The sequence below is a fragment of the Macaca nemestrina genome, chromosome 13 (assembly GCF_043159975.1).
Source record: "Macaca nemestrina isolate mMacNem1 chromosome 13, mMacNem.hap1, whole genome shotgun sequence".
NCBI classification, from domain to species: domain Eukaryota; kingdom Metazoa; phylum Chordata; class Mammalia; order Primates; family Cercopithecidae; genus Macaca; species Macaca nemestrina.
Window position 1 is genome coordinate 17,576,521 of NC_092137.1, and position 24,693 is coordinate 17,601,213.

The 24,693-nt window shown below is 41.9% G+C and overlaps 1 protein-coding gene across 2 annotated transcripts in view; it reads left to right on the top strand.

Annotated features, from left to right (window-relative positions):
- Positions 1-24,693, top strand: part of LOC105486443 (visinin like 1) — a 113,685-nt gene that overhangs the window by 40,902 nt on the left and 48,090 nt on the right. For both annotated transcript variants that reach the window (XM_011749309.2, XM_011749308.2), the window contains one exon: positions 11,350-11,516. In XM_011749309.2, coding sequence (XP_011747611.1) covers positions 11,355-11,516 — 162 coding nt within the window. In that variant the 5' untranslated portion in view covers positions 11,350-11,354. The remainder of the gene's footprint in view (positions 1-11,349; positions 11,517-24,693) is intronic.

A 24,693-nucleotide genomic window follows, 5' to 3' on the forward strand; every position in this document is an offset into this window, starting at 1 on the left:
ATAGAAAGAAGTGGGCTTTGTTAGAATTTTATTAGTTTGGTGAATGAAAGACACTTTGTGCATTTATTTGTTTGCTGAAATAAAAACATTTGCACATATTTCTGCTTATAAATGTTATATGCTCATTATAAAGAGTTCAGAAAGATATTAATGAGAGAGTGAAAAGCCACCATTATACCACCAGCAGTTATAACCACTGTTAAGATTTTGATATAAATTATGAACTGATCAAACTTCCTGTGCACACAAGCTTAAGCAAGTGTGTGTATAAAGCAAAAGCAAGTGGTGCTACACTTACTGTTTTGTGACCTGCATTTTTCACTTAACAATTTATTACAATATTATCTCTCCTTTTTTCTTTCATTTTTATTCCTAAAGTGCTGCTTATGTTAATCGTATTCCTCAGATCATGGCTCAATATCAACATTGTTTATATAAAGTCCTCCTTGTGTTTTCTCATATAGTTTAATTTACCCTTTGTTTGCTATACTCACTTACATTCCCTTCCTCCATTATATTGTATTTAATGTATGTCCTCAGGTAACGGTTTATTCTTGAAAATATACAGTTTATTTGTATATTTATGTGTTTTCACTTAAATAAATGACATTGAGTCAATATCCTCCCATATCAATCAATGCAGGTATACATTATCACTTTTAATGGCTTCATAATTTCCATTCGTTGCTCTAAAAAAATTTATTTAGCCAGTTTCCTGTGATGGACCTTTAGGTAGTTGTTAAAAGTGGTTTTTAAAAATGGTTTTAAACAATGCTGGGGTAAACACCCTTTGTATGTATGTCTCAGCAGGCTTGTGTCATTATTTCCTTGAGATAATTTCGAGGGACCACTTTTTAAAATATTCTTTACCCAATCTCTCAAAGAAACTTTGTTACTGATTTCCTAGAAAGAAGCATGTTCTCTCTCCCTCATGACACTGCTTTTCTCTCCCTAATGGCACTTAGTGCAGTCATCTTTAAGCTTCATTGCATAGGTTATCTCTTATCACTCAACTGATAAGCTCTAGCTGTTAATGGGAGGGATTACATAGTAATTAATTAATTCAACAACATTTCCTGGGTATCTGTTCAGCAGTGGGCTCTGAACTAGTGCTGAGGTGAACCAGACAATCACCCACCCTTGAGGAACCCCCATCTGTGAGATGGGAGACACGGAATACAGATACTACTGTGGCAGGTGATGCAGTAACAGCAGTTGTGCAATGTGCAAAAGAAGAAGTAGCCAGACAGTGAAGTCACTGAAAATGAGGTGCCTCCTCTATATCTTGAAATATCAGGGGGAGTTCACTAGAGAACCAACGTGTAGCTAATGAGAACTGCCCTCAGAGCAAAAGGAACAGCAAAAGGAAACACAGAGAAGTTTGGCATGATATTAGGAAGTTGGAGCATAGGTGAGAACATGAGGAGAGAGGAAACTGAAGAGGTACCAGGAGGGGTGAAGGGAGGCTGGAAGGAAAGATAGGCCCAAGTGCACAGGTCTGGGAAGCCATGCTGACAGTTGGAATTCAGAGTGAGGATAATGAGAGACCACTGAAGGGTTTAAGCAGGGCAGTGACATGATTGGGTTTTGTGTTTTAGAAAGGTTATTCCAGCTGTGATAGTATGGAAGATATAATTCAGGAGGGCAAGGCTGTAGATAGGGAAGCAAGTTAGAAAGTTATTCTACTACTCAAAGTGATAGGATAATGGCCTGAACCAAAGTATTGGCAACAGAGAAAAGTAAATGGAATCAAGAGTTAAAAAGTAGAATCTACCAACTTCTTAACTTGTTGATAGGTTACATATAGAAACATGAAATAGAGAAGTTCAGAATGATGCCCAGACTCTGCATGGAACCTTGGGAAGATGGCAGGGCCACTTACTCAGAGAGGAACAAAGAATAAAAGGATGTTTTAGGAGAAAAAGGAGGACCAATTCATGTTTGCATAGTATGTGGAGTTTGATGTGGTTGTAGAATACAGTGGTGGAAGTGTCTAGCAGGCAGATAAATACATTATCTAGTATTCCCAATTTTTTTTTAGGATCTCCCCTAAAGACCTGGAAAGACCTGTCCTAAAGAAAAATTTGGGAATCATATGATGATACTGAGTAAAAGTTTGCTGAATAAATGAATGATTTAACTCATTTTCAGCTCATGTTTCCTTCAACTAGAACATTTTACTTCTATAAAGTCACCTTCATACGAGAATTTCAAAGTTGTTTTTAAGACTAAATAACATGAATTAAAGTATCTTTTTAGAATTACTGTAGAGATAACAACTTAGGAACATGGTGAGTGCAAATGGATCTCAGAGAGGAAAGAGCACCAACCTGATAGTCAGAAGATGAGTGAGTTGGCAGTTGACTACTATTGGTGGACACTGGTGCATGCCACTCACCCCCTCCCCCAAATATTCAAGTTCTCTGAATGCAAAGACAGGGGTTGCATTCCTGATGATGAAGGCCTAACCCTATGACAGGGAATGTGCAGGTGAAGCGGGACACTCCAGGTCTGCTCTTCTCTCTCGGCAGCTCCCTGCTGTTCTCAGATAAGGGTCACAGTGCCTCCCCACTGGGACTTGGCAGCACAACCTAGAACACAATCTGTTGGACAGAAGGCTGTGATTATTAATGAAAGCATTTCCTCTGTTACCTCACAGAACTAAGTGAGGTTCTAACACTGCCAAAGATGGCCCATTTCCTTTCATAGAAACCAGTTCTCAGAAATACATAGAATGGTCAGAGACAGGACACATAGGGAAGTAAAAATAAGATGCAGAAAAGTGGTGACTGCTTGAAACACTCCCAGATGAAAGGTTACCAGCTATTAATCAGCTCACACTTCTGTTCAGTGGGTGAGCAAGAAATTGGATGGAAACTTCTCTCAATGGTCGATGCTTAGTTGGGGCTGTGAGGTCATCAGATGACTTTCCTCAGTCAAGTCAGATATGATGCACTTTTATGTAAAGGAAGGAGAATCAAAAAGGCCACAGTAAAATTCCCTGTGTTTCACAATTTGTGTACTTCTGTTTACATGTGCCAGGTTTGGTGTCATGTATTGAGGTTAGGATGACTCCTGCTGTCTAGGCCTGAGTCTTGAACTGTCCCCTTCTCCATCTTCTGGAGCAACCCAGTTGGCTGGGTCCTGTGATGAGGATAATAATAGTTACTGTTTTTTGGACACCTGCCTCATAGAAGGCACTGTTGGAAAAAAATCAGCATTATCTCATTTATCCTCCCAACAACGCTTTGAGCAAATAACATTATTTTCACTTGAAAAATGGGGAGATTGAGGTTCCAGTGGGCTAATTAACTTATCAAAATTCATGCACCTTGTATTAAGCAGGAGCATCATTTGACCCCAGGTCTGACTCCAGCACACAGTTTTTTTCCCTACTATGCTAAGTCCAGTTGAAAATAAAAGAGACATCAGAACCTGACAAAAAGAAGGAAACTCACAAAATGGGATACAAGGGAAACTGAGTCTGAGTAGAAACTTTTCCAAAGTCATAGACTAGCATCTGGGTATCAAGTATGGCTTGGGTCTAAGTCATACTTCCCGGGCACTCAGGAAATGTTCTTTGTGCCTTGGAAAGGAGGAAGAAGATGGCAGTTGCATCTGATGCCCAAGGGCTGATTATGCCATTTTGACCCTTTGCAGATCGGAGCCCCTGGGCATCTGGCCCCCAAGTTTCCAGGTGGGTTTTAGCTTGAGACCACCTAGTGAGAGCCAAGACCAATGTCCGCTGGCAGCACCTAGCCTAGAGTCAGGGATATACCATTTGGCCAAGACTCCAGAGCCACTTCAGGCTCTCAGCCCCTGCCCTGTAGAAAGACAGCTCAGGTGGGAACTTCACTGGGAGCAGCTGGGGCAAACCTACGGAGGAAGTCCATTCCTCACACCCTACTCAAATGAGAAGACATGATTCTGTAGGGCTTAGGACCTTCAGCCTGTCTCCATACCCAAGGATCAGAGGCCTGGGCACTGCAGCAGGCATGAGTCTTATTGTTGAGACTTGGTAGCCAGGGTAGGGCTAGGCTCTGTTACTAACTCGCTAATTCTGGCATAAGTCCCCTAGCCTCCTTGGGCCTCCTCTGGAAAACAAAGAGGTTGGATCAGATGATTGATCCCTGGGGCCCACTTCTGCTTTCACCTTCAGGTGTTTATTATACTTTGGCAAAGAGAACTCTTGTTACTCGCCCTAACATTGCTACTGCCACTGCTGTCAAAATATTTTACCTCACTTATTACATATCAAAAAAATACTTTTGCCTTATCTTGAGTCCCCAGGGATGCAGTCTGTGGCCCCCACCTGTTTCATGCTTACGGGGTGAAACCTCAGCTATAATTCCATGAGATTCAGGTTTTGAGGTAATGTCATCAGAGGATGCTGTAAGAAAGGATTTATCTTCTTTCCAGAAGCTGCTTTGGTCCCCAGACACAGCATGAAATGCCAGCTTGTGGTCCACACCCTCCCTGCCCACTGGGAAATGCTGCTGGGGGCTTGTGAGTACTTGGCCTCTGGAGGACGAAGAAGAGGGGAACAGAAAGAACCATAGTGTCAGATATTTGGCTTTATTATTTAAAAAAAACAAAAAAACAAAAAAACCCATACAATATGCTGGTCAATTTTGAAGCATGGTTTCCAAGGCTGTTTTTAACAGTCTCTGGAAACTAGCAATCTGATGTCAGTTGTTTATAGGATCCAAGTGGGTGGTGCTGGGGGTTGTTTCAACATCCTTGCACAGAGATAAACATGGGTAGTGTCTTACAGGCTTTGAGTGTTAGACACAGGGACAGCATGCTGTGGGGGTGGGGAGTGGGGGACACCCATCCATATTGGGGGATGGGCTTCTCATCCCAGCTCTGCCATCAGCTGCCCATGTGATCTGGGAAAATTCATCACCTTCCTGAGCCTCAAACTCTCCAACCTAAAACCAAAGGGCTTAAAGCAGAGGAGCCCACAGGCAAATCTTTTCAAGCTTTGGTCTTCCCTTGTGTGATCTTGGAAATCTTTTTTTTTTTTTTTTTTTTTGAGGTAGAATTTCACTCTTGTCACCCAGGCTGGAGTGCAATGGTGTGATCTTGGCTCACTGCAACCTTCACCTCCCTGGTTCAGGCAATTCTCCTGTCTCAGCCTCCCGAGTAGCTGGGATTACAGGTGCCCACCACCACACCTGGCTAATTTTTATATTTTCAGTAGAGACAGGGTTTCACCATGTTGGCCAGGCTGGTCTCAAACTCCTGACCTCAGGTGATCTGCCCACCTCAGCCTCCCAAAGCGCTGGGATTACAGGCATAAGCCACTGCGCCCAGCCAATTTTGGAATTCTTAATGCTAGTCCCCAGTACAAGGATCTTGAAACCACATCAGGAATGCCAGACAGGGAAAGTGAGGAATCAGGGAAACCTTGGGTTATGTCTGTGCTGGTTTGGGGTGTACTCCTTAGATCATGTACTTCGATTTTTATTCATGCTTTCCAGCAGCATTTCCCGAGTTGACTCATGATCATATTCCCCTGAGTTGCTTGTTAAATGTACAGATTTCCCTACAAGGGATCAACCCACTAAGCTGTATTTTTAAGGAAGAACCAAGGGTGATTCTTGTATTCAGACAAGTTTAGGAAAGACTGCTTAAGAGTTTTCACCTGGGGACCAGTGACAGGTGAAGGTGCCTGATTTGGTCAGTATTTGTCTATTTGTCTGTCCTCTGTGCTCTGTAGCTCTCTGCTTTGAGTATTCATTTCATCATGCTTCATATTCCAAGACTTGTATATGTCTCCGGCACCCAGGTTTAAGCCCTTTAAGATTGGTAGCACATTTTTTGTTTATATCCCACCTTACCTAGCACAGAACTTTTCTCCTAGAAGATTCTTACAAACATCTGCCAAACTTAGTTGTGCAGAGTTTTCTACCTGATTCCATCAAGTTAATTATGCCATGGGTCATTAATGACCCCAAACCACAATATCAAATACAAGGAAAAGAGAAGAGTAGTAAGAGTTGGCAGAGAAGTATCATGGAGAAAACAGGATTGGAATGGAGCCCTGCAGCAGGAGCAAGGTTTAGATAGATGGGGAAAAAAAGCGCAACGGGCATTCCAGGTGGGAGTCTGAACATGAGAAGGCCAGTCTCTACAAAGGCCGTTGTTTCAGGATATGAGTGAAGAGCCTAGGGCCCAAAGAAAAGATTTATTCAAGACTGACCCAAGTAATCTGTCACTGACCAGCCCATTGCAGCCTCTTTCCATACTTGCATTACATGCAGGTCTCCAACCTGGGTCCCTAAAGCCCTTTCTTCCTTTGCTCTGGGCCCTATTTCCAAGGTTGTTTTCCCACTCCTGTGTTTATCCTGCTATGTATTTGCACATGTAATGGGACCGCTCCATTTTAGCCACTCAGTCTTTATTTAAATGAATCTTGCTAAGATTCAGCCAGGCTGATTGCTAGATTACCTGGGAGGAGCTGGGTATGCAGTTCTGTGTGCCTCTTCTTATTCAACAGGCCCTGGTATGTCCTGGAAGACTGGATTTAGATACAGTGAGTAAGAGACAAGCTGAGGGCAACACACACACACACACACACACCCCACACACACACATATATTTTTTATATATATATATATATATATATATATATAGTGGTCATTGTTGTTTAAATCCTCTTTAATACCTATAGGGCTTATGGAAAAAAGATGCTCATGGGTGCTTCTTGGCTCCCTCGTAGGCCCTTTCCTCATCCACAAAGTTCTCCGATCTTCTTCTAAGAGCATTCTTAAATCCTCTGCCTCTTCTGCTCTGGAACCTGCTATCAAGACAGGGAAGGAAATGGATGAGAGATGAGCAAAACTCATCTCTCATCAAGCAGACAGGAAAACTGCTTCCCCAGTTGGGAAGTAGTTGCAGTATCCTTGAGATGATCCCGCAAGTGAGAGAAGACGATGTCCTCTATTAGGAAAGCAGCGGGGTGCGAGAGAACTGCATGCATTCTTCGCTAAGCCCTTACTAGCTGGTTTAGCTAGGGTAAATTACTTAATCTCTCTAGCCTTCAAAGTTCTCATCAGTGAAAAGGAAACGATCGTAATCTCTTTTTTACAGAGTTTTAAAAAATGCTTTTTTTAATGCTATAAAAAAAGGGGGTCAATAGTTTATATGGGTCAATGTTGTTGCACAAAAGCCTTTCATAAATTAGTGTACAAAAGTGCCCATCTTCTCTGGGCATCATTTGCCATTAAGTGAAGCTGCACTTTCATCCACAAGGGCTCTATCATTTGAAGTTCTCTTGTCCATCAAAGCCCTTCCACCAGTCCTGTTTTGTGCCTAGCACTGAACTTCTCTCTATGACAACACAAGCAGTGAGAAATTCTTTTGGTTTAGGGATGGGCTGGCTTTAATATTATAGCTTGAAACCCCAGCTTAAAAGTAATACACTCCAGTTTCTGTCCCCTCCCTTCTTCGGTAACAAACACTTAAATGCTGATGGGTTCTCAGGTCAAGAATCCACAAAGCCCACATGTGTTGAGACAAGCCAATAGGAAGTCTGACTCATTTTCATATTTACAAAACTTATGTGGCAAATCAGTGAATGATAGAGTTAGAAAGGCCTTAAAGATCATCTGGTCCAACTCCTCATTTTTTAAATGGGGAAATGGAGTAACTAGGAAAGAAAGGATCTTGGCCAAGATCACAGAGTAAGTTAGAGACAGAGCCAGCCTGCTTCCCCCTCACATGGTGTAGGGGAATCTTTTTATTGGAAATGTGATAAAATGTACTGTTTGTGCTCTTTCTGTTATGTTGGTCCCGTAATGAAAGATACTGCTTGACCCATATCACTGCAGCCTAGAGCAGAAGGACCATAGGTGGAGAGTATTAATCTAACTGCATTTTCATTCATTTATCACACATTACTAAAACCCACCTTTATGTCAGTTACTGAAGATACTGAGATAAAAGACATGGGTCCCACCTGCAAGGTCTTCAAAATTTAATGATGAAGACAAACTCCAAGGTGGGGGGGGGGTGGCGCTGAATATTTTCCATGCAGTTAAGTGAAATATTTATCCCATCTGCCAACTGCATTTTATATTTATACTTGTGAATGCATTGACTCTCCTTCATATATAGATTATGAGACATTTTCTCAGGAAAAAAAACATACCAAATATCTCAGACTCTTTATTCATGTCCTCAAGAAATATTATTTGAGCACCTAATAGGAGTTACCAAGAGGCAAAAATAAATAAATAATAGTCCTCTCTCTCAAGAAACTGTAATAACAATCCAGTAGAGAAATACGTAATGATCATGGAAGCTTTTATAAGGAAAGGGAGATACCTAAGAGAATGGGTGCCTAAGTTTGCCATGGAGAGTCCACAAAAGTTTCATGGAGGAGGTGGTGTATAAATTGAGACTACTTAAAGAAGGGGAAGAAGTCTGCTGAGCAGAAAACAGGGGAAAGTCATTCTAGGAGAAGAGAACAGCATATGCAGAGCCATGGAAGTGTGGAAGCATGCAATCCTGAAACCTATGATAGTTCATAATCACTGACACATGAGAAAAGACAGATTGGCAGAAAATGAGGATATAAGTAGGCAGGACCTGAGCCACGCTAAGGAGATGAGGTTGCATCATGGAGACTAAGGAGAAGTACAGAGGGTTTTTGAGAGTAGATCAATGAGGTTTGTATTCTGGAAATACACTCAGGCAGCTTGCAGAGGGAGGGTGGCTGGAGTCAGGTAGCCCAGTGGGGAGGCCAATCTTTAATCCAGGCAAGACCTGATGAGGCCTATGAGGGCAGAGGCAATGCCATTCTGAGCCAGGCCAGAACCTGACTTTCTGTATGATTCAACCATTGCCAGACACACCTGACTGATGGTGCAGACCCATACAAGAAGCATGAAGTTATGCACTTGAGTCTCCAAACTGTGATTCACGGTTCTGACATTATTTCCTGTGTGTGTAATAGACCACCCTCTCCCAAGTCAGCTGGAACAGTGTAAGACATCACAAGTGACCCATGGAGAAGCCAAGCCTCCTTGCCTGACAAAGAAGCTGATACGTCGTTGAACTTATAAAGGCACTTGGGGGAGGTGGTTTTTAATACGAAAGTCACTTCTGAGCTTGTGGTTTGGTAAATTTAAGTCTTTTCCAAACGAGGCAGCCAGGATGGCAAAATGATCATTTTTCATCCCTTCTAAGCACTGATTCAGTTATCTGAAACCTTCCTGTTTTGCTCTTCCTGTTCCTTCTCCTGAAATGCCTTTCATCCACCAGCCTGTCTATGTTTGGACATTGGAGTCTTATAGATCCAGGTTCAAATTCTAGCTCTGCCATGCATTAATTATATGCTCTTATACAAGTTACCATAAGTGTTCTGAGCCTCAGGGAGCTCCCCTAATCCTGATTACTCAGTGATTGCTGAGCAGGAGATGAAGTTTGTGAGGTGTTCCATTAAGTGCCTTCTCCCTCGCCAGCACTCAATATTAAGTAGCTATTTTTCTTAGGTGAAATTCTAGTTTAAGAATGAAGGTTTGTAATTCTCTACCAAAAAAACCACAGTGAAGTACTGAAAGTTTTCGCAAGACATCTTTTGATTTTCAGGATAACCATGAATTAGAGTTTTCTTACCCACATTAATTAAACCTGACACCTGAGTACCCACTTGATTTCCACACCCAGCTATGGAATTCCACAGTAACTTATAATTAAGAGACAGTTGCTAATAAGAGACGTGGAACTTGAAATTCAGAGAAATAATTAGAGAAACACCGTGACAAAGGGCAGAGTTGCTGATACTGGGCCCTTTCCTCATGCTGAAGAGTTTGGAGGGTAAACGGCCATCTTAATGGTATCATCTGACTGCATTTTGTGCTGCTGAGATCGTGCTGACTGGAAATTTCCCTGGAAGTAGCAAGGGTGGTTTAGTTTCATTGCAGTGAAAGAATTGGCCAATGTTGGGGCAAGTTACTGACAATGGGTGTGGAATCTGTTTTAGAAGAAGGTAAAAAATAATAACAATAAAGTATGCGATGAGATTACCCCTTCTGGGCTATTGCAAGTGTAGACGTGCCTGCAGCCTGAAAGAGAGTTTGTTTCAACCACAATGAAGGACTGGGTTCACTTGGGTGATTCTTCAACCCTAACTCAGTCTCTTCTAACTGGATTTGAAAGATCTTCTGGCACTTTCCTGTTTCTGGAAATTTTCCAATTTTCAAGTTTAACTTGACTTTTTAAATCAACCTGGAGTTAATTTATGTTTTAATTCTTTTATTATTATTATTAGCAAGAGTTTTATTGTTTATTATTTATTATAAAGCAACATTAAAGAGAAAATTTTAAAATTATCTTTAATTTTCCTGAACAGTTACATTAATTTTGGAATTTTTTGGCCTTTGTTTACCTACTTATTTCTTAATTAGCCATCACAATGAATCTGAAAGAGCTTTATTATTATGTCTGCTTATAAAGTTTAAGATAATGCAGTTGATTAATGTTGCCCTAAGTAACACATATAGTAAGTGGCCAAATCAGGAAGAAAAATCAGGAATTATCTCAAGCCTGCTCTGTCTCCCTACTCCCTGCTGTGATGTTGGCCACACAACCTGGTGCTTAATGGATATAGGTAACATTATCTTATGCACTATTACTTTAACTCAAAATCAGAAATAATAGCAGTCTGGAATAATATCAACAAAAACTCCCCAGCCAATCCCTAGAAGAAAATCATCAAGATTTTGTCAACTCTGAAGACAATATTGTAGGAAGTATCTAATTATGAGAGGAGAAACAGAGAATTAATGTGACTAATAGAAATGAGCTGTTTTTATTGGGGGAAAAAAGCTCCAACTTGAACTAGACCAACTGAGACTCCTTAATATTGCTGATCAGATATTCCAAGCCACTTATTGATCATTTAGTTATAAAGTCTTCTCATTGTTCTTGTCAGTAATCCCATTGAGTATCCCATTAAACTAAATGTAGAATTAAACACCTGGAAAACAAGGGTTCATAAAGCGTAATTTGTAGAAGGAAAAGAAAAACAACTTCCATATGCTTACTATGAATAGCATAAATAGGGATGGTTGCCTTCCATTTAGGAGTCAACACCATATGAAAGATGACACAATGAGGTGAAGAGTGAACCCTACAGCGCTTGGAACTGTCAGAAGAGTCTATTTCACTCGTATATTTTCTAGAATACCAAGTAGAAGGAGGCAGACTTGGGGAGATATGGATCAGCCACACTGGAGGGAGTTCCAACCATGGGACTGCTCAGAACTCTAGCTTGGCTCCTAACCAAGTTTGAAATGATCACAGCCACAGCGCTAATTGAATTAATTTGCTTTTCTTCAGGCAGGATGGGGAAGCAGAATAGCAAACTGGCCCCCGAAGTGATGGAGGACCTGGTGAAAAGCACAGAATTTAATGAGCATGAACTCAAGCAGTGGTACAAAGGATTTCTCAAGGACTGTCCAAGCGGGAGGCTGAATCTTGAGGAATTTCAGCAGCTCTATGTGAAGGTAAGTTGTTTTTCAACCTTATTTTTATTCCTTAGGCCAGAACTATGGCCTTCATGAAATGTACCCTCACATGGAATTATAACTCTAAGTAGCCAGCTTGTTTCAACTGGCTGTTTTCCATTCAGAAAGAAAAATTAACATTTAAAAATGCAAATGTATATATGTTGTTCCCAAAATAAGCAATTTCTGAACAAAAAGAGTAATTGTTAAATCAAAGCGCTGAATAGAGCTCAAGGAATGACAGCATCTGGTGAAAGAACCATAAAAAGCTCAGAGAAGAGTGTTTACTGATAATTATTGACAGTTTGCTAATTACAACATTGTTTGTCCTGTTAAAGGTAGGTGTACTTCTCCCAGTTAAAGAAAAAGTACACAAGATGGCTTTTTTTCTCTCTTTTTTTTACCAAAAAAGATGCTCCTGTATCCAGATAAGAACCCAGATTCCCACAACAGCACATTTAGAAAGGGGGAGGTGGGGTGTAGCATACCTCTGGGCAGCAATGTCTACAACATGGACTCATAACTCAACACCGTACACTGCTCAGAAACTAACCTTTCCCTGAACATTACACAGAACAGTCCCATAAATGGTACAATTTCTACTGCAGTAGTATTGTTTTGGCTTGTCTGAGTCTACAAGTTGTATTGGTTCTAGACTGGGCTGATCTAAGACATTCCATTTCATGTATACTTATGTAATGTTACACAAGTAAAAGAAATACATTTTTAAAACTTTTTGTGATTAAAACACCAAATAGAAAAATATTGCTTTATATCATTTAATTAGCAAATGTTGATTTGAGCAATATTGAATCACCCAGATGTATAAATGTGTATGTGAAATGATTATATAAAATATTAAGCATTATTGTTACCTCCTGAAACCGAACATTTCCCATAACCTATGATCCAGCAATTCCATTCTTGTACTGTACAAGAAGGGGCATGTGTAAGAATGCTCATAGCTGCACTATTAACAATGGCAAAACTGGGAAACAACCCAAGTGCCCATCAAAGGGAAAGTGGAAAATAAACAGTGGTATATTTGAACAATATAACATTATACAGCAGTCAAAATAGTTGAACTGCAGCAACACTAAGACATTAAAAAAGCAAGTCTCAAAAGATTCTAAAGTAAATACAAATTTTTAAAAATACACTTTACAGGATTACCAATAAATGCAATAAAATCATATAAAAAGGAAAGCAGGGAAGTGATGAACACAAGATTGAAATGAATAGTTACTTCAAGTGGGGAAAACCAAGGGATGGGATGGGAGTATGGCCATGTGGTTAGATATGTATTGTGTTCAAAGTCATAGCTGTTGCAATTGTTTATTGCATCATCAAAAGCTCACTAATCAGCAGAATAAATAGTGTGCATTTTTTATGATCACTGTGACATTTCTAAGAAGATCTGGGTAATCAATAATTAGCATGCCAAGACCTTTCTGTTGAAGTGCTGAGAAGGTGCATCTATTACTCAATTGATGTCCATTGCTTTTGCAGAGAAACAGGATAGTATGTATTTCCTAGATAGCCATATACTCTCCCTAGTTTTCAATGTCACATCTTCTATTTTATTACCTAGGGGCTAGTCCATGCCTTGGAACTGTCTCTATTCTCAACCCCAAGGAAAGTACAGACAAACAAGATTTGTCAAAGTCACTTTCATATCACTAAAAGCCATGCAAGCTGTCACCCGACGATTAAGAGAGCTCTGTGTGCCACATTCCTCACTATTTGTTTAAAATGAGAGAGGTATTGCCTTTGAAGAAATAGTTGAAATGCAGGAAATGAAGTATTTTATTTACACACTGGAAGTATGTAGCACTGAAAAAGCACCAGCCTCAAGGTGAGGGGTCATGTAAACATTAAGCATGCCTCAGCGTTTTATGGTACAACTGATGTATATGCACCAAAATTATCTCCCACCTCCCCATCTCACTCTTAGAGTGGGTTTTTTATTCCAGGAGGGGAATATATGACTTTCTGAACTTAGGTCTATGTTTTTGGCAACCTCTTATTCCAGCTCAGCCTGTACGCTTATATCAAATAGAAAGCAGGCAGTCTTTTTCTCCTTCTAGAGTTGTCCAAGGACAGAAAAAACCACAGCAGAAATATGCCACGTACACAGAAAAAAGAAAGGCAGATCTGATAAGCTGGAAAGGAGAAGCATGGAAAAAGATGTGGATTATGTAATAGGCCCAGAAGATGGGCTGATGAGAAAAAGCTTATTTCAATGCTTCTGGAAAAACATGCAAATATTCAGCAAGACACAGTCATTATCCTGGTGAATGGGCACATTCAGTGATTCCTTCTATCTTTGGTGCAGAGATTGAGACATCCTGGGATGCAACTGAGGGAGCAAAACTGACTGCAGCCTCTGCCCTCCTGTGTGTGCAGTCAGTCTGGCACATCCCCTCTTGCTACTTGACCCATTTCCCTTTCCAGGGGGAAGTCACCTCGGTTGCTAAAGAACAAGTTCTGATAAGTGTTTAAGGAGAGGCAGGATAATGGGAGTGGCTCCGCTGCAAGGCCAGGGGCCACAGTCTCCCAACTTTAGAAGCCCTTGCATCCCAAATGTGAAGGAACTCCTTCAGCAGATATATGTTTAAAAGCATTTAAAACTGAGGTTTAGAAAAATGAGGCAATTTGCCCAGCATCACAAACTGAATGTGGAACAGACTTCAAAGACAGGAATGCTGACTCCCACTGCAGCACACAGCTCTGCCTCTCCGCCAAACTCCCAGGGCAGCTCCTCATTAACCCCCTCCAGCCCATCCACCATACAGCTGCTGGAGTGAGATTTGTAAAACATAGATCTGAACATGGTCCCTCCCAGCTAGATGCAGGCTTCACTCTTTAGTCATGCAGACACAGTCACCTCATTTCAATCAATGTAAGACCCAGCGGCTAGCACAGAGCCTGCCACAGAGCAAGTATGGGTAAGCATTTCTTGCCTGAATGTAATAAGTGCTGGCTGTGCACCTCCTTCTCAGGCAGCCTGGTGATGGAGGCATATAAAAGTGACTATGGGACAGTCCTCCCTGCCCTCCTGAATTTCACAGGCAAGTTGGAAAGATGTGATTCACCACAATGTAAGCTGTAATGACAGAAATGTTTGGTGGTAGGGCAAGAGTAGAAAGCAGAGAGGTTGATTTCAAAATGGAATATTAAAACAAGAAGTTAATTAATGCAGTGATGAGAGGAAAACTTTTCTATTAGCCTTTTAGAAACCAAAATGTCCCCTAGCAGAAAGCTCTTTCCTTTTTCAAGCTTGCTGCCTGTTATCAGCTGAATTATATTCCCCCAAATTCATATGTTGAAGTCTTAACCCCCAATACCTCAGAATGGGACTGTATTTGCAGACAGATCCTTTACAGTGATAATAAAGTTAAATGAGGTCATGAGAGTGGGCCCTAATCCAGTGTGACGTGTCATTAGAAGAGGAAGTTTGGACACAGAGACATACACAGGGAAGGCCACGGAAAGACATAGGGAGAAGATGGCCATCATCTGCCAGCCAGAGAGAGAAGCTGCATTTGTTGGTAATCCTATGAAGTGTATTTTTTAAAATTTGTATTTACTTTAGAATCTTTTGAGACTTGCTTTTTTAATGTCTTAGTGTTGCTACAGTTCAACTATTTTGACCGCTGTATAATGTTATATTGTTCAAATATACCACTGTTTATTTTCCACTTTCCCTTTGATGGGCACTTGGGTTGTCAACACATTCTCTTGGACTTCCAGTTCCCAGAATTGTGAGAGAATAAATATCTTGATTTAAGCTCCCCCCGAGTCTGTGGTGCTTTGTTATAGCAGCCTGAGCAAATGAATATAATTCTTATTCCTTCTCTGTTGTCACATGCGTTCTCTGCACCCTCTACATCTGATAGAAAGATGCCTTCTGCCCCGGATGTCTGGAACTCCCTGCACACATAGGGATTTCTCTGTCTCTGGCCACAGAAGTTATAGCAGATGTTTCATCATCCCCACCACAGCACTGCTGCTGGTAGGTTGGGAAGAAAGCATTTGCATTTGGTCACCAAGAACCAAGTACCTGATCACCTCCCATGGGAATTTCCTATTTTCAACAATCATTTTGATTGCCAATTCATCACAAATTAAGATTAGCAGTTTGCAATTTTAACTGTATTTTCACAGAATTGGCCGCAGTTTAATGAGAAAATCAACCCAGGGGAAGAGCAAGCAAGTGTGTAGGGAAGAAGTGTCTCCATCCCAGGGTCCTCTTCCTTGGAGAACTGGTGCCTTTGCTATTTTGTTTAGCCACTATGACATCAAAACTAAAGATATCAAGAAACAAACCTAGAGGAATCCTGCAAAGAGCCCTAAGTGGATTTTAATTTATATTTGGAGTTTGACTTTCAAGATTATTTTCATCAGGAAACATTTGGGTTTGGTTTAGGTTCAGTTGAAAAGGCAGTCACAGAGTTGTTTAAAAAAAATGGGATTTGGAATCTGACAGATGTGAGAGTCATTCCTAGCTGTGTTACATTTACCAAATCTCTGCTGGTTTGAATTTGTTTTGCTGTCTATAAGGTGGAAATAATAAGGTCTGTTTTATCACCTCATACAGCGGAGTCCCAAAGGAAAGAAGGGAAATGAAAACTATTTATGGCCTATCAAAAGTTGTGTTTGCTGTCCTGATTGACGATCCTCTCATTTACACTTAGAGAGCCAGGATGAAAATAGGTTTCATTTCACAGGCCACGTACGATGGCAGCACCAAATGGTGCACGGAAGAGGGTGAGAGGCTCTATGAAATTTCAATAGGAAAATGTGCCGTAGTCAGATTGTGATGTCTACCGTGTATTCTGGTGGGTTTGGGGGATTCTTAGACACTGAACTCTGTGTCCCTTAAGCACAAACCCTTCCCCAGCCCCCTGCTGCCAGATAGGATGAAGATGGCACTTAAGGCCTTCTTTACCCATTTCCTACCAATCTCCCTGTGTCCTGATCCTCATGCCCCTCCTCCAGATAGGAGACTTTCTTCCTCAATTCGATGGCTTATTATTTTGCAGATGAGGGGAGAGGTCCTCAGAGGCCACTGAGCACCCAAGGGTTGTTCTGTTGGGCTCTGGCCCACCTCTCCTGAGCCTCAGCTTGTGTCATTGCTGCAAGTTTTCTTCTTAGAAAAGTCTTAGGCCACTGACAGGTGCACCTGAGACAGGTGAGAGAGCCCTAGAGTCCAATTTGATCATCACTGATTTAACAGTTTGAATTTTAATAAAATACATTTGCATATAACAAAAGAGTTCCTACCAAGTCATTCTCTGTCCCTCTAGGTGGTCATTTCCTGAGGAGTTTCTGTAATTTGGTCATTAGAAAACACACTTCCAGCTTTTCTAGCTAAGAGCAGGCTTGTCCATTGGTTCATTCATTCACTTGAGACCCATTTTCTCTGTGCTTTCTGTGGGACAGACAGTTTATTGGGCATTGCCCTCAATTGCTCTGAGCAAGCTGAGAGCCTGGAGGAATTGGTGTATCTTATTTTTGAGTAATGCTTTTCACTTCACCAAACCATCTATGTTTTTACAACAAAATATACTGGTGGAATTCCCTTCAATAAGAAATTTTCCAGGCCTTAGGCATTGAAAATACAAGTTTACTCACCAAAATTTTGTTGATACAGCTACCCAGGAATATGTATTACAACAAAATAAGACTAAATACTATTATAGGACTAGTACCTAAATATTTGATGGTAAAAATCTTTTAATAGAATAAGAAATATTTTTCTAGTTAATAAGATATTATGAAAATATTCCATAATTCTCTGTATGGTTTTAAAACTCTACTTTTAAATTGTGCCCTTGGGCTTAAAAACTACTATGTGGGCCGGGCGCGGTGGCTCAGGCCTGTAATCCCAGCACTTTGGGAGGCCGAGGCGGGCGGATCACAAGGTCAGGAGATCGAGACCACAGTGAAAGCCCGTCTCTACTAAAAATACAAAAAATTAGCCGGGCGCGGTGGCAGGCGCCTGTAGTCCCAGCTACTCAGGAGGCTGAGGCAGGAGAATGGCGGGAACCCGGGAGGCGGAGCTTGCAGTGAGCCGAGATCGCGCCACTGCACTCCAGCCTGGGCAACAGCGTGAGACTCCGTCTCAAAAAAAAAAAAAAAAAAAAAAAAAAAAAAAAAAAAACTACTATGTGGAATAAAAGGCATTCTTCCTGAAAGTTGTATACAAACATATAATAATTATAGGATTTTAGGTACATAACCTCTGTCTTACAGAATATGAAATAAAGTATATTATCAAGGTCTGCACTGTTTGCAGTGGGATTTGAACAAGTGCCTTTGTTTTTCTGGTTCTAAGTTCAGCATCTGTGCAAATGAAAGTATCAGTCTATGTAGGTGGCTTTCAAACTTTAACGTGTCTCAGAATCACTTGGGTTGACTGCTCAATTGGCAGACTGCTAGGCCCCCTCCTCAGAGTTGCTAGTTCACTGGAATTACAGACCCAATATCTGGATTCTTAGTAAGACCTTTCAGGTGGTTCTAAAGGACAAAATATATAAGTGACATTTTGAAAAACACTAATCTAGGTCTTAAACTGGAAGTATGTTTAAATAGGCTTCAGGAGTTGTGCCCACACTGAAGTTGCATGTAAAATTTTGTATATAAACTCTCTTGAGGTAGCTTTAATCAGATTCATTGAAGATTCTGTAGTCCCAAGAAAGGATAAGAGTCACTAAAAGTGTTTCTAACCATTGGCGGACCTAACATTCTAGGTGCCATAACAGCAGTTATTGAGTCTTAATTGGCACTAAGATGAATCCCCTTCTAAGTTATACTTTCAAACAAACTTCACTGGCATGAGAATACAAACAAAAGCTTCCAGGCTTTGTTCTGTTAAATTCTGTTAAATTGGATTTTAGTATGTAGATGATGTTTGTCTGATTCATTTATGGCCCACCAATCACCAATCAAGCTTTATTTTCTCTAGAGCTCCATGCTAATGCAAAGAGGGAGTCTCCAGTGGGATAAAATGCAGCCCCTGCTTTCCACTCCTCCTGGGCACTCCTACGTGCCAGGGGCTATGTAGGCCCTGGGTCTGCAACAGAAAACACCACATATCCCTGCCTAGGTGGCTATGGTCTGGTGCCATCCAGAAACCTATAGTCAAGATAGGGTAAAAAAAAAAAAAAAAATACATATATGAACAGCCATCACACTGGGTTGACTGTGATCAGGACCAGGAAAGACAAGAAAGGGCCTGGAGGGTCAGAGAGGGCTGGTTAGGAAGGTGACATTCAAGCTGATCCACAAAAGAAGGTAAATTTGGACATGAGGACCCATCAGTCTGTCTAGAAACTAAAAAATTCTCATTGACTAGGACAATAAAAATTTGAATTTAAAAATGATTATTGTGTTTTAGAGCCCCTGTGCCTATTCTGTTGGCAGGAGGCCCACTGGATCAGGTATGTTAGGTTGAAATAAAAATGCAAAAATCAAAAATAATCAAAAACCTCTTGGTAGCCTTGCTGAGATCAACAACCTGAAAACAATCTATGGAAGAAAAAGCTTGTACATTTCTGGGGCTTCTGCCATAGATCTCTCCCTTGTTTCTCACTCCCTCTTTTCTCTCTTCTCTCTCCCTTGTCTTCTTCATTCCCTTCCTTTCCGATTATTCTAATCCCTGTCAGTCTGACCAGTGGCTTACTTGATTTCACCAAGGCCTATGAAATCAACCTTAGAGACAGCATTTCCCTCACTTTAAGCCATAGAGGTTGGGAAGTCAGGAGACGTGGCTGAGGTTACAAAGTGGTGAATGGAGACAAACACCTGGGTCACTCAGCCCAACCTTCTTGCCACATTTTTATGCTTCCTGCATCCTCTGGGTCACATTCAGGAGCAGGCATCTGGGAGGTTCTCCAGTTTACCTTGCTGTGGAGCAGAATACACATCATGTTGCTCCATCCTAGCCATCTTTCCAGGATCAGTTCAAAAGCTTCTCTCTGGGAAATCATTTCTTGACCTCTCGAATTCCCAAAGCCAGAAGAGTCTCTTCCCTCTGTGTTCCCAAGACTTTGGTGTGCATCCGTCCCAACTTTTAGCAAGGACATTCTGTCCTGCAACCTGAATACAGGTAAATGCAGTGTGATTTTAATTAGAAGGCTGGATGTGCACCTGGTTCTGCCATATACTAGTCATGTGAATTTGGGAAAGTCCTTTATGCTTAAGGTTTGTTAAATAAATTCACAGACCACTCTGTCCCTCAGTTTTTTCACCTGTCAAATGAGAATAACACTCTGGGCCTTGCTTATTTCATGGGCTCTTGTTGAGATAGGAGGGTGGTGAGAGCAAAAGTGCTTCATAAGCATCGAATCGTCTTGCACAGGTAAGGCTTATCAGTGACTTGGTCTTAGGTACCTGGGCATGGGAGGACTTCCAGATGCCAAATAGTCCAGTTTATTGGGCTGTGGCATCAAGAATTTTCTCTCTCATCAGATATTTTATCAAAAGAAAATGTGACAGAGATGAATACTGTCTCTTCTCAATGTCTGATTCAAATAATTTTGAAAATAAAACATTTCAAAAAAGATTTGGGGATGACCAGTTTTTAGAGATTCAGATTCTGTTTGTTACTAAGACGTATTTACGAGCAGACTTTATTAAAAATTTGTTGGGCAGAGCTATATATAGAAGGGTTTTAATTCCTTAAGGAATAGACATTACATGAAATACATAATGTCATCCAGACAGGGCTGGTGAGGATGTTGCAATTTTTAGCATTTATTTCCACTTGGAATGTTTGCCAATATGATTGGGGCTGCATTCAACTTGAATTAATGTGGAAGACAAGAGCTGGGGTCTGAAATCTCAAGGAAAAGACAGTAATCATCTAGAGTTCTGGGAAAACAAGGTCCCATGTGAGGCTCCAACAGTATTTTATTATGGTGATATTGTCTCAGGGAATAGCTAGCTACCAGCATTAGAGACAGCAATTACCCCACGGGGTCAAAATGATAACCTTCCCCTGTCTCCAAGGGTGTGAAATTATTTTGAATGGCTTCCACACCTTGGGATTTTGCTTTCCCATGGTAGGGCAGGTGTCATTTAGAGAGATATCAGTGGTTATTGTGACTGTGGCATCCTGAAGAAATGCTCTTAGATGACACCTCAACCTCTCTGCCCTCAGAATAAGGTTGGAAAGAGCCCTTTAGAAGTCTCTCAGTCCACTCCCTCCCCCATTTTACAAATAACACTGAAGCCCTTGAATAAGGGTTTAAAGCTAGAAGGACTTGCTGTCCCATTAGTTATTCTCTGCAGCAGATTTTTCAAGGACACTCCATTTCTAATTGCAATAGAAGAAATGTCAAAGCAGTCAGGAGTGGTGTCTCACGCCTGTAATCCCAGCACTTTGGGAGGCCGAGGTGGGTGGATCACCTGAAGTCAGGAATTTGAGACCAGCCTGGCCAACATGGTGAAACTCTGTCTCTACTGAAAATACAAAAATTAGACAGGTATGATGGCGCATGCCTGTAATCCCAGCTACTGGAGAGGCTGAAGCAGGAGAATTGCTTGAACCTGGGAGGCGGCAGTTGCAGTGAGCCAAGATCATGCCATTGCACTCCAGCCTGGATGACAGAGTGAGACTCCATCTCAAAAAAATAAATAAATAGGCTGGGCACGGTGGCTCACGCCTGTAATCCCAGCACTTTGGGAGGTCGAGGTGGGCGGATCACATGAGGTCTGGAGTGCGAGACCAGCCTGGCCAACATGGAGAAACCCCGTCTCTACTGAAAATACCAAAATTAGATGGGTATGGTGGTATGCACCTTTAATCCCAGCTACTTGGGAGACTGAGGGCACAAGAATCGCTTGAACCCGGGAGATGGAGGTTGCAGTGAACTGAGATTGCGCCACTGAACTCCAGCCTGAATGACAAAGCAAGACCCCGTGTAAAAAAATAAAAGAAAAAAAAAAAGAGGAAGAAACAGCCCATTTCTGTTACAGAATTGGACTTGAACATGCAAAATCATGTCTGGATTTCTCAGTGAAAAGCTGTTTTATGTTACTGGACTTTTCTAACCTTTTGAAACGGTGATCTGGATTTGAATCTGGCTATCACTGATCCACATTGGGTCTGTGAATGACTGACTCACCTAGGTGGGACTCAGTTACCCCTGCCCTCCAATGGCCCATGGAGCAACTGCTGGAAGAAAGCTCTCTGTCTTACTGATTCTTCCATCTTTGGTGTCCACTTGGAAGGATTCCTGGGCCATTGACTGTTTCTCTCTGAGGGTTGTTATGAAGCTTGTGGCTCCATCCTCGTGACTACTGTGATATTGCTGTGAATCTGACCCTGCCCTGAACTCCAGGTCAGCTTCTCCCCACACAGGTGAAATCCAGTCCTATTATAACTGGGAGAGTGATAGACAAATTTTAGCCTATTTTACAACCAACTTTCCCTGTCTACAATGTCAAAGCAGCCGGGCATGGTGGCTCACGCCTGTAATCCTAGCACTTTGGGATGCCGAGGCAGGTGGATCACCTAAGGCCAGGAGTCTGAGACCAGCCTGGCCAACATGGCAAAGCTCTGTCTCTAATAAAGATACCAAAATTAGCCAGGTATGGTGGTACATGCCTGTAATCCCAGCTACTGGGAAGGCTGAGGCAGGAGAATTGCTTAAACCTGGGAGGCAGCAGTTGCAGTGAGCCAAGATCACGCCATTGCACCCCAACCTGGACGGCAGAGTAAGACTCCATCTCAAAAAAATAAAATAAAATAAAATAAAATAAAATAAAATAAAATAAAATAGAAATAAAATGTCAAAGGGAGGAATCACTTTGTAGTAATACAGAGAAGCTATTAGTCGTCTTCCACCTTCAACAAACAACTGTAGAATGGTGTCTAAAACAAGTCCGTAGCCAAGAGCTATGGAGTGTGTGGAATTTGAGTCAGACTCTTACCCTCCTCTAAGGGCCTCACAGCCTACGAGAAACTCTTAATCTGTGTAAATAGCTAGAAGAGATACAAAGTAACATTTGCCCCAACATAGGTGAAGATTTTCTAGCCTAAGAAATTTCTGTATAAGTAACTTCACTGAAGATTTCAAGACACCTTGAAATTTAGGTAGATTTGTAGCTGCAAGGATGTCATTCCTAACAAAGAGACAAACTAAGAAAGGGCACAAGGGCAGCGTCTCAGCTCATTTGAGCTGCTGTAACAAAACACCATAAACCAAGTAGTGATAAACAACAGAAATACACTTCTCACAGTTATTGATGCTGGCAAGTCCAAGACCAGGGAAGATTCAGTGTCTGCTGAGGGTCCCCTCTCTGGTTCATAAATGACTCTTTATTGCTGTGTCCTCACATGGTGAAAGAGGCCAGTGAGCTCTCCAAGGCCTCTTTTGTAAGGGCACTAATTCCATTCAGGAGGGTTGCACCTAGTCCCCTCCCAAAGACCCTATCTCCTAAGAACATTACCTTGGGGATTAGGTTTCAACATATGAATGTTGCAGGGGACACAAACACTCCGACTGTAGCAGGCAGGAAGACAAGGGGATGGTGTGGGAAACAGCACGGAGTTCTGTTGGCTGAAATGTCAAGTAACCAAAGAAGTATCGGGGGAAAGTGAGATGAAGATATGGGTAGAGCCAGGTCACAGAGGGCATCAAATGCCACAGAAGTCCTAAGGTCCTGAATATGGTATACAAGGTGATCACATGGTTTCCTGCATAGACAACTAATCCACAAACCTTGCTGAACGTGTTAGAGGACCATGAAAACTGGTGGTCTGGGGTTGTATTCTTAAAACAACATGATGGACAATACCAAGAAGGAAAAATTAATTTTCATTTTTCCTCATCAATGTCCCAGTGACTCAAGGGATGAAGATGCAGGAGCTTGCACTGTGCCTTCAGGAGAATGACTTAGAGCTCAAGATGACTCAAGTTACTCATGAAGAATTTATCATCTGTACCTTGTGTGTACAGTACTAGACTCAACACCAGGGGGGTCAGCAGGTAGGACATCCGTGGACATCCCAGGCCATCTGGGAAGATAAAGCCTTCAAAACTGGCAAGTTCAGCAACAGCCCAGGAGCTAAGTGTGGGTGTAGGTGAGCTGGGGCCTTGGGAGCTCAAAGAACAGGAAGGGAGAGAGCAGACTGGGGGCGTCCAGCAGGGCAGAGGGTGTGGTGCAGGAGCTGAGGCTGATGTCCAGAAATGACTTAGACAGACAGGGAGGGTAAAAACACTCCTTGCACTGAGCAGGTGATGAGTAGGGGAGCAGAGGAGCAGGCGGTGGGCAGGGCCTTGATCTCGGAATGCCAGGCCCCTCCTTGCTCAGGGGCATGTTGGGATTTCCCCTCATGTGGTCTGTCTGCTTAGCAGCCCCTATGGGCAGAGGCCGACCCCAGCTCACCAGCCTATTCTTGCGGTGTCATCCTGGTACCGTTCCCAGCTAGAGCTGCCTGCCCGGAGCCCTCCACTTGCTTAGGGAAGAGGCCCTTCCTCGGCCTTTGTTTCTGCCACTTTCCACAGAGAGAAGCTGGTGATGACTTGCTGAGAGAGAAGTGGATTGACCAACTTTCCGGGTAAAAACAGTAACACGGTGCTCCCATGAGGACCAGCTGGGCCTGGCTGCTACAGGTGGCCCTTGTGGTCAGATCCCCAATATTGTAGGTGAAATACCTTCAATCTGAAATAAAGAAGCACACTCAAAACATTTTGGTCTGAAAGCAAAGACAAATGGGTTGTTTTATCAGTGTGGCTCACAATGTTTTTAGGGACCAGTATCAGATGGTTGATGTCCTATGTTTGTTCATTTGGATGTGTTTTTTTTTTTTTTTTTCCTGTGTATATTTTTTATTACTAAATGGCACAAAGATGTGCGATGAAGCTATACGTACTGTCGTTTTGGGCTTCGTTCTCTCTATCTGAGGTGGAGACAACAGCTTAGAATACATGTTAAGTAATAGCTGAAAAGGCAGCTGCTCTGTGGAGAGAGCAGCCCTGGAGTAAGACACAGGGTTCTTACGGGGTTTGAATCCAGGTTCTGCCCCTTGGGAGCTGTGAGTTTTAGAGCAATGGCCTTCACTTCCCTCATTTTAGATTCTGCAGCTGCCCAATGGCTCTTCATATCTACTTTGCAAGTGTCTGTCATTCAACTGCTCAATAAGTGGTAAAGGTCACTCTAATTA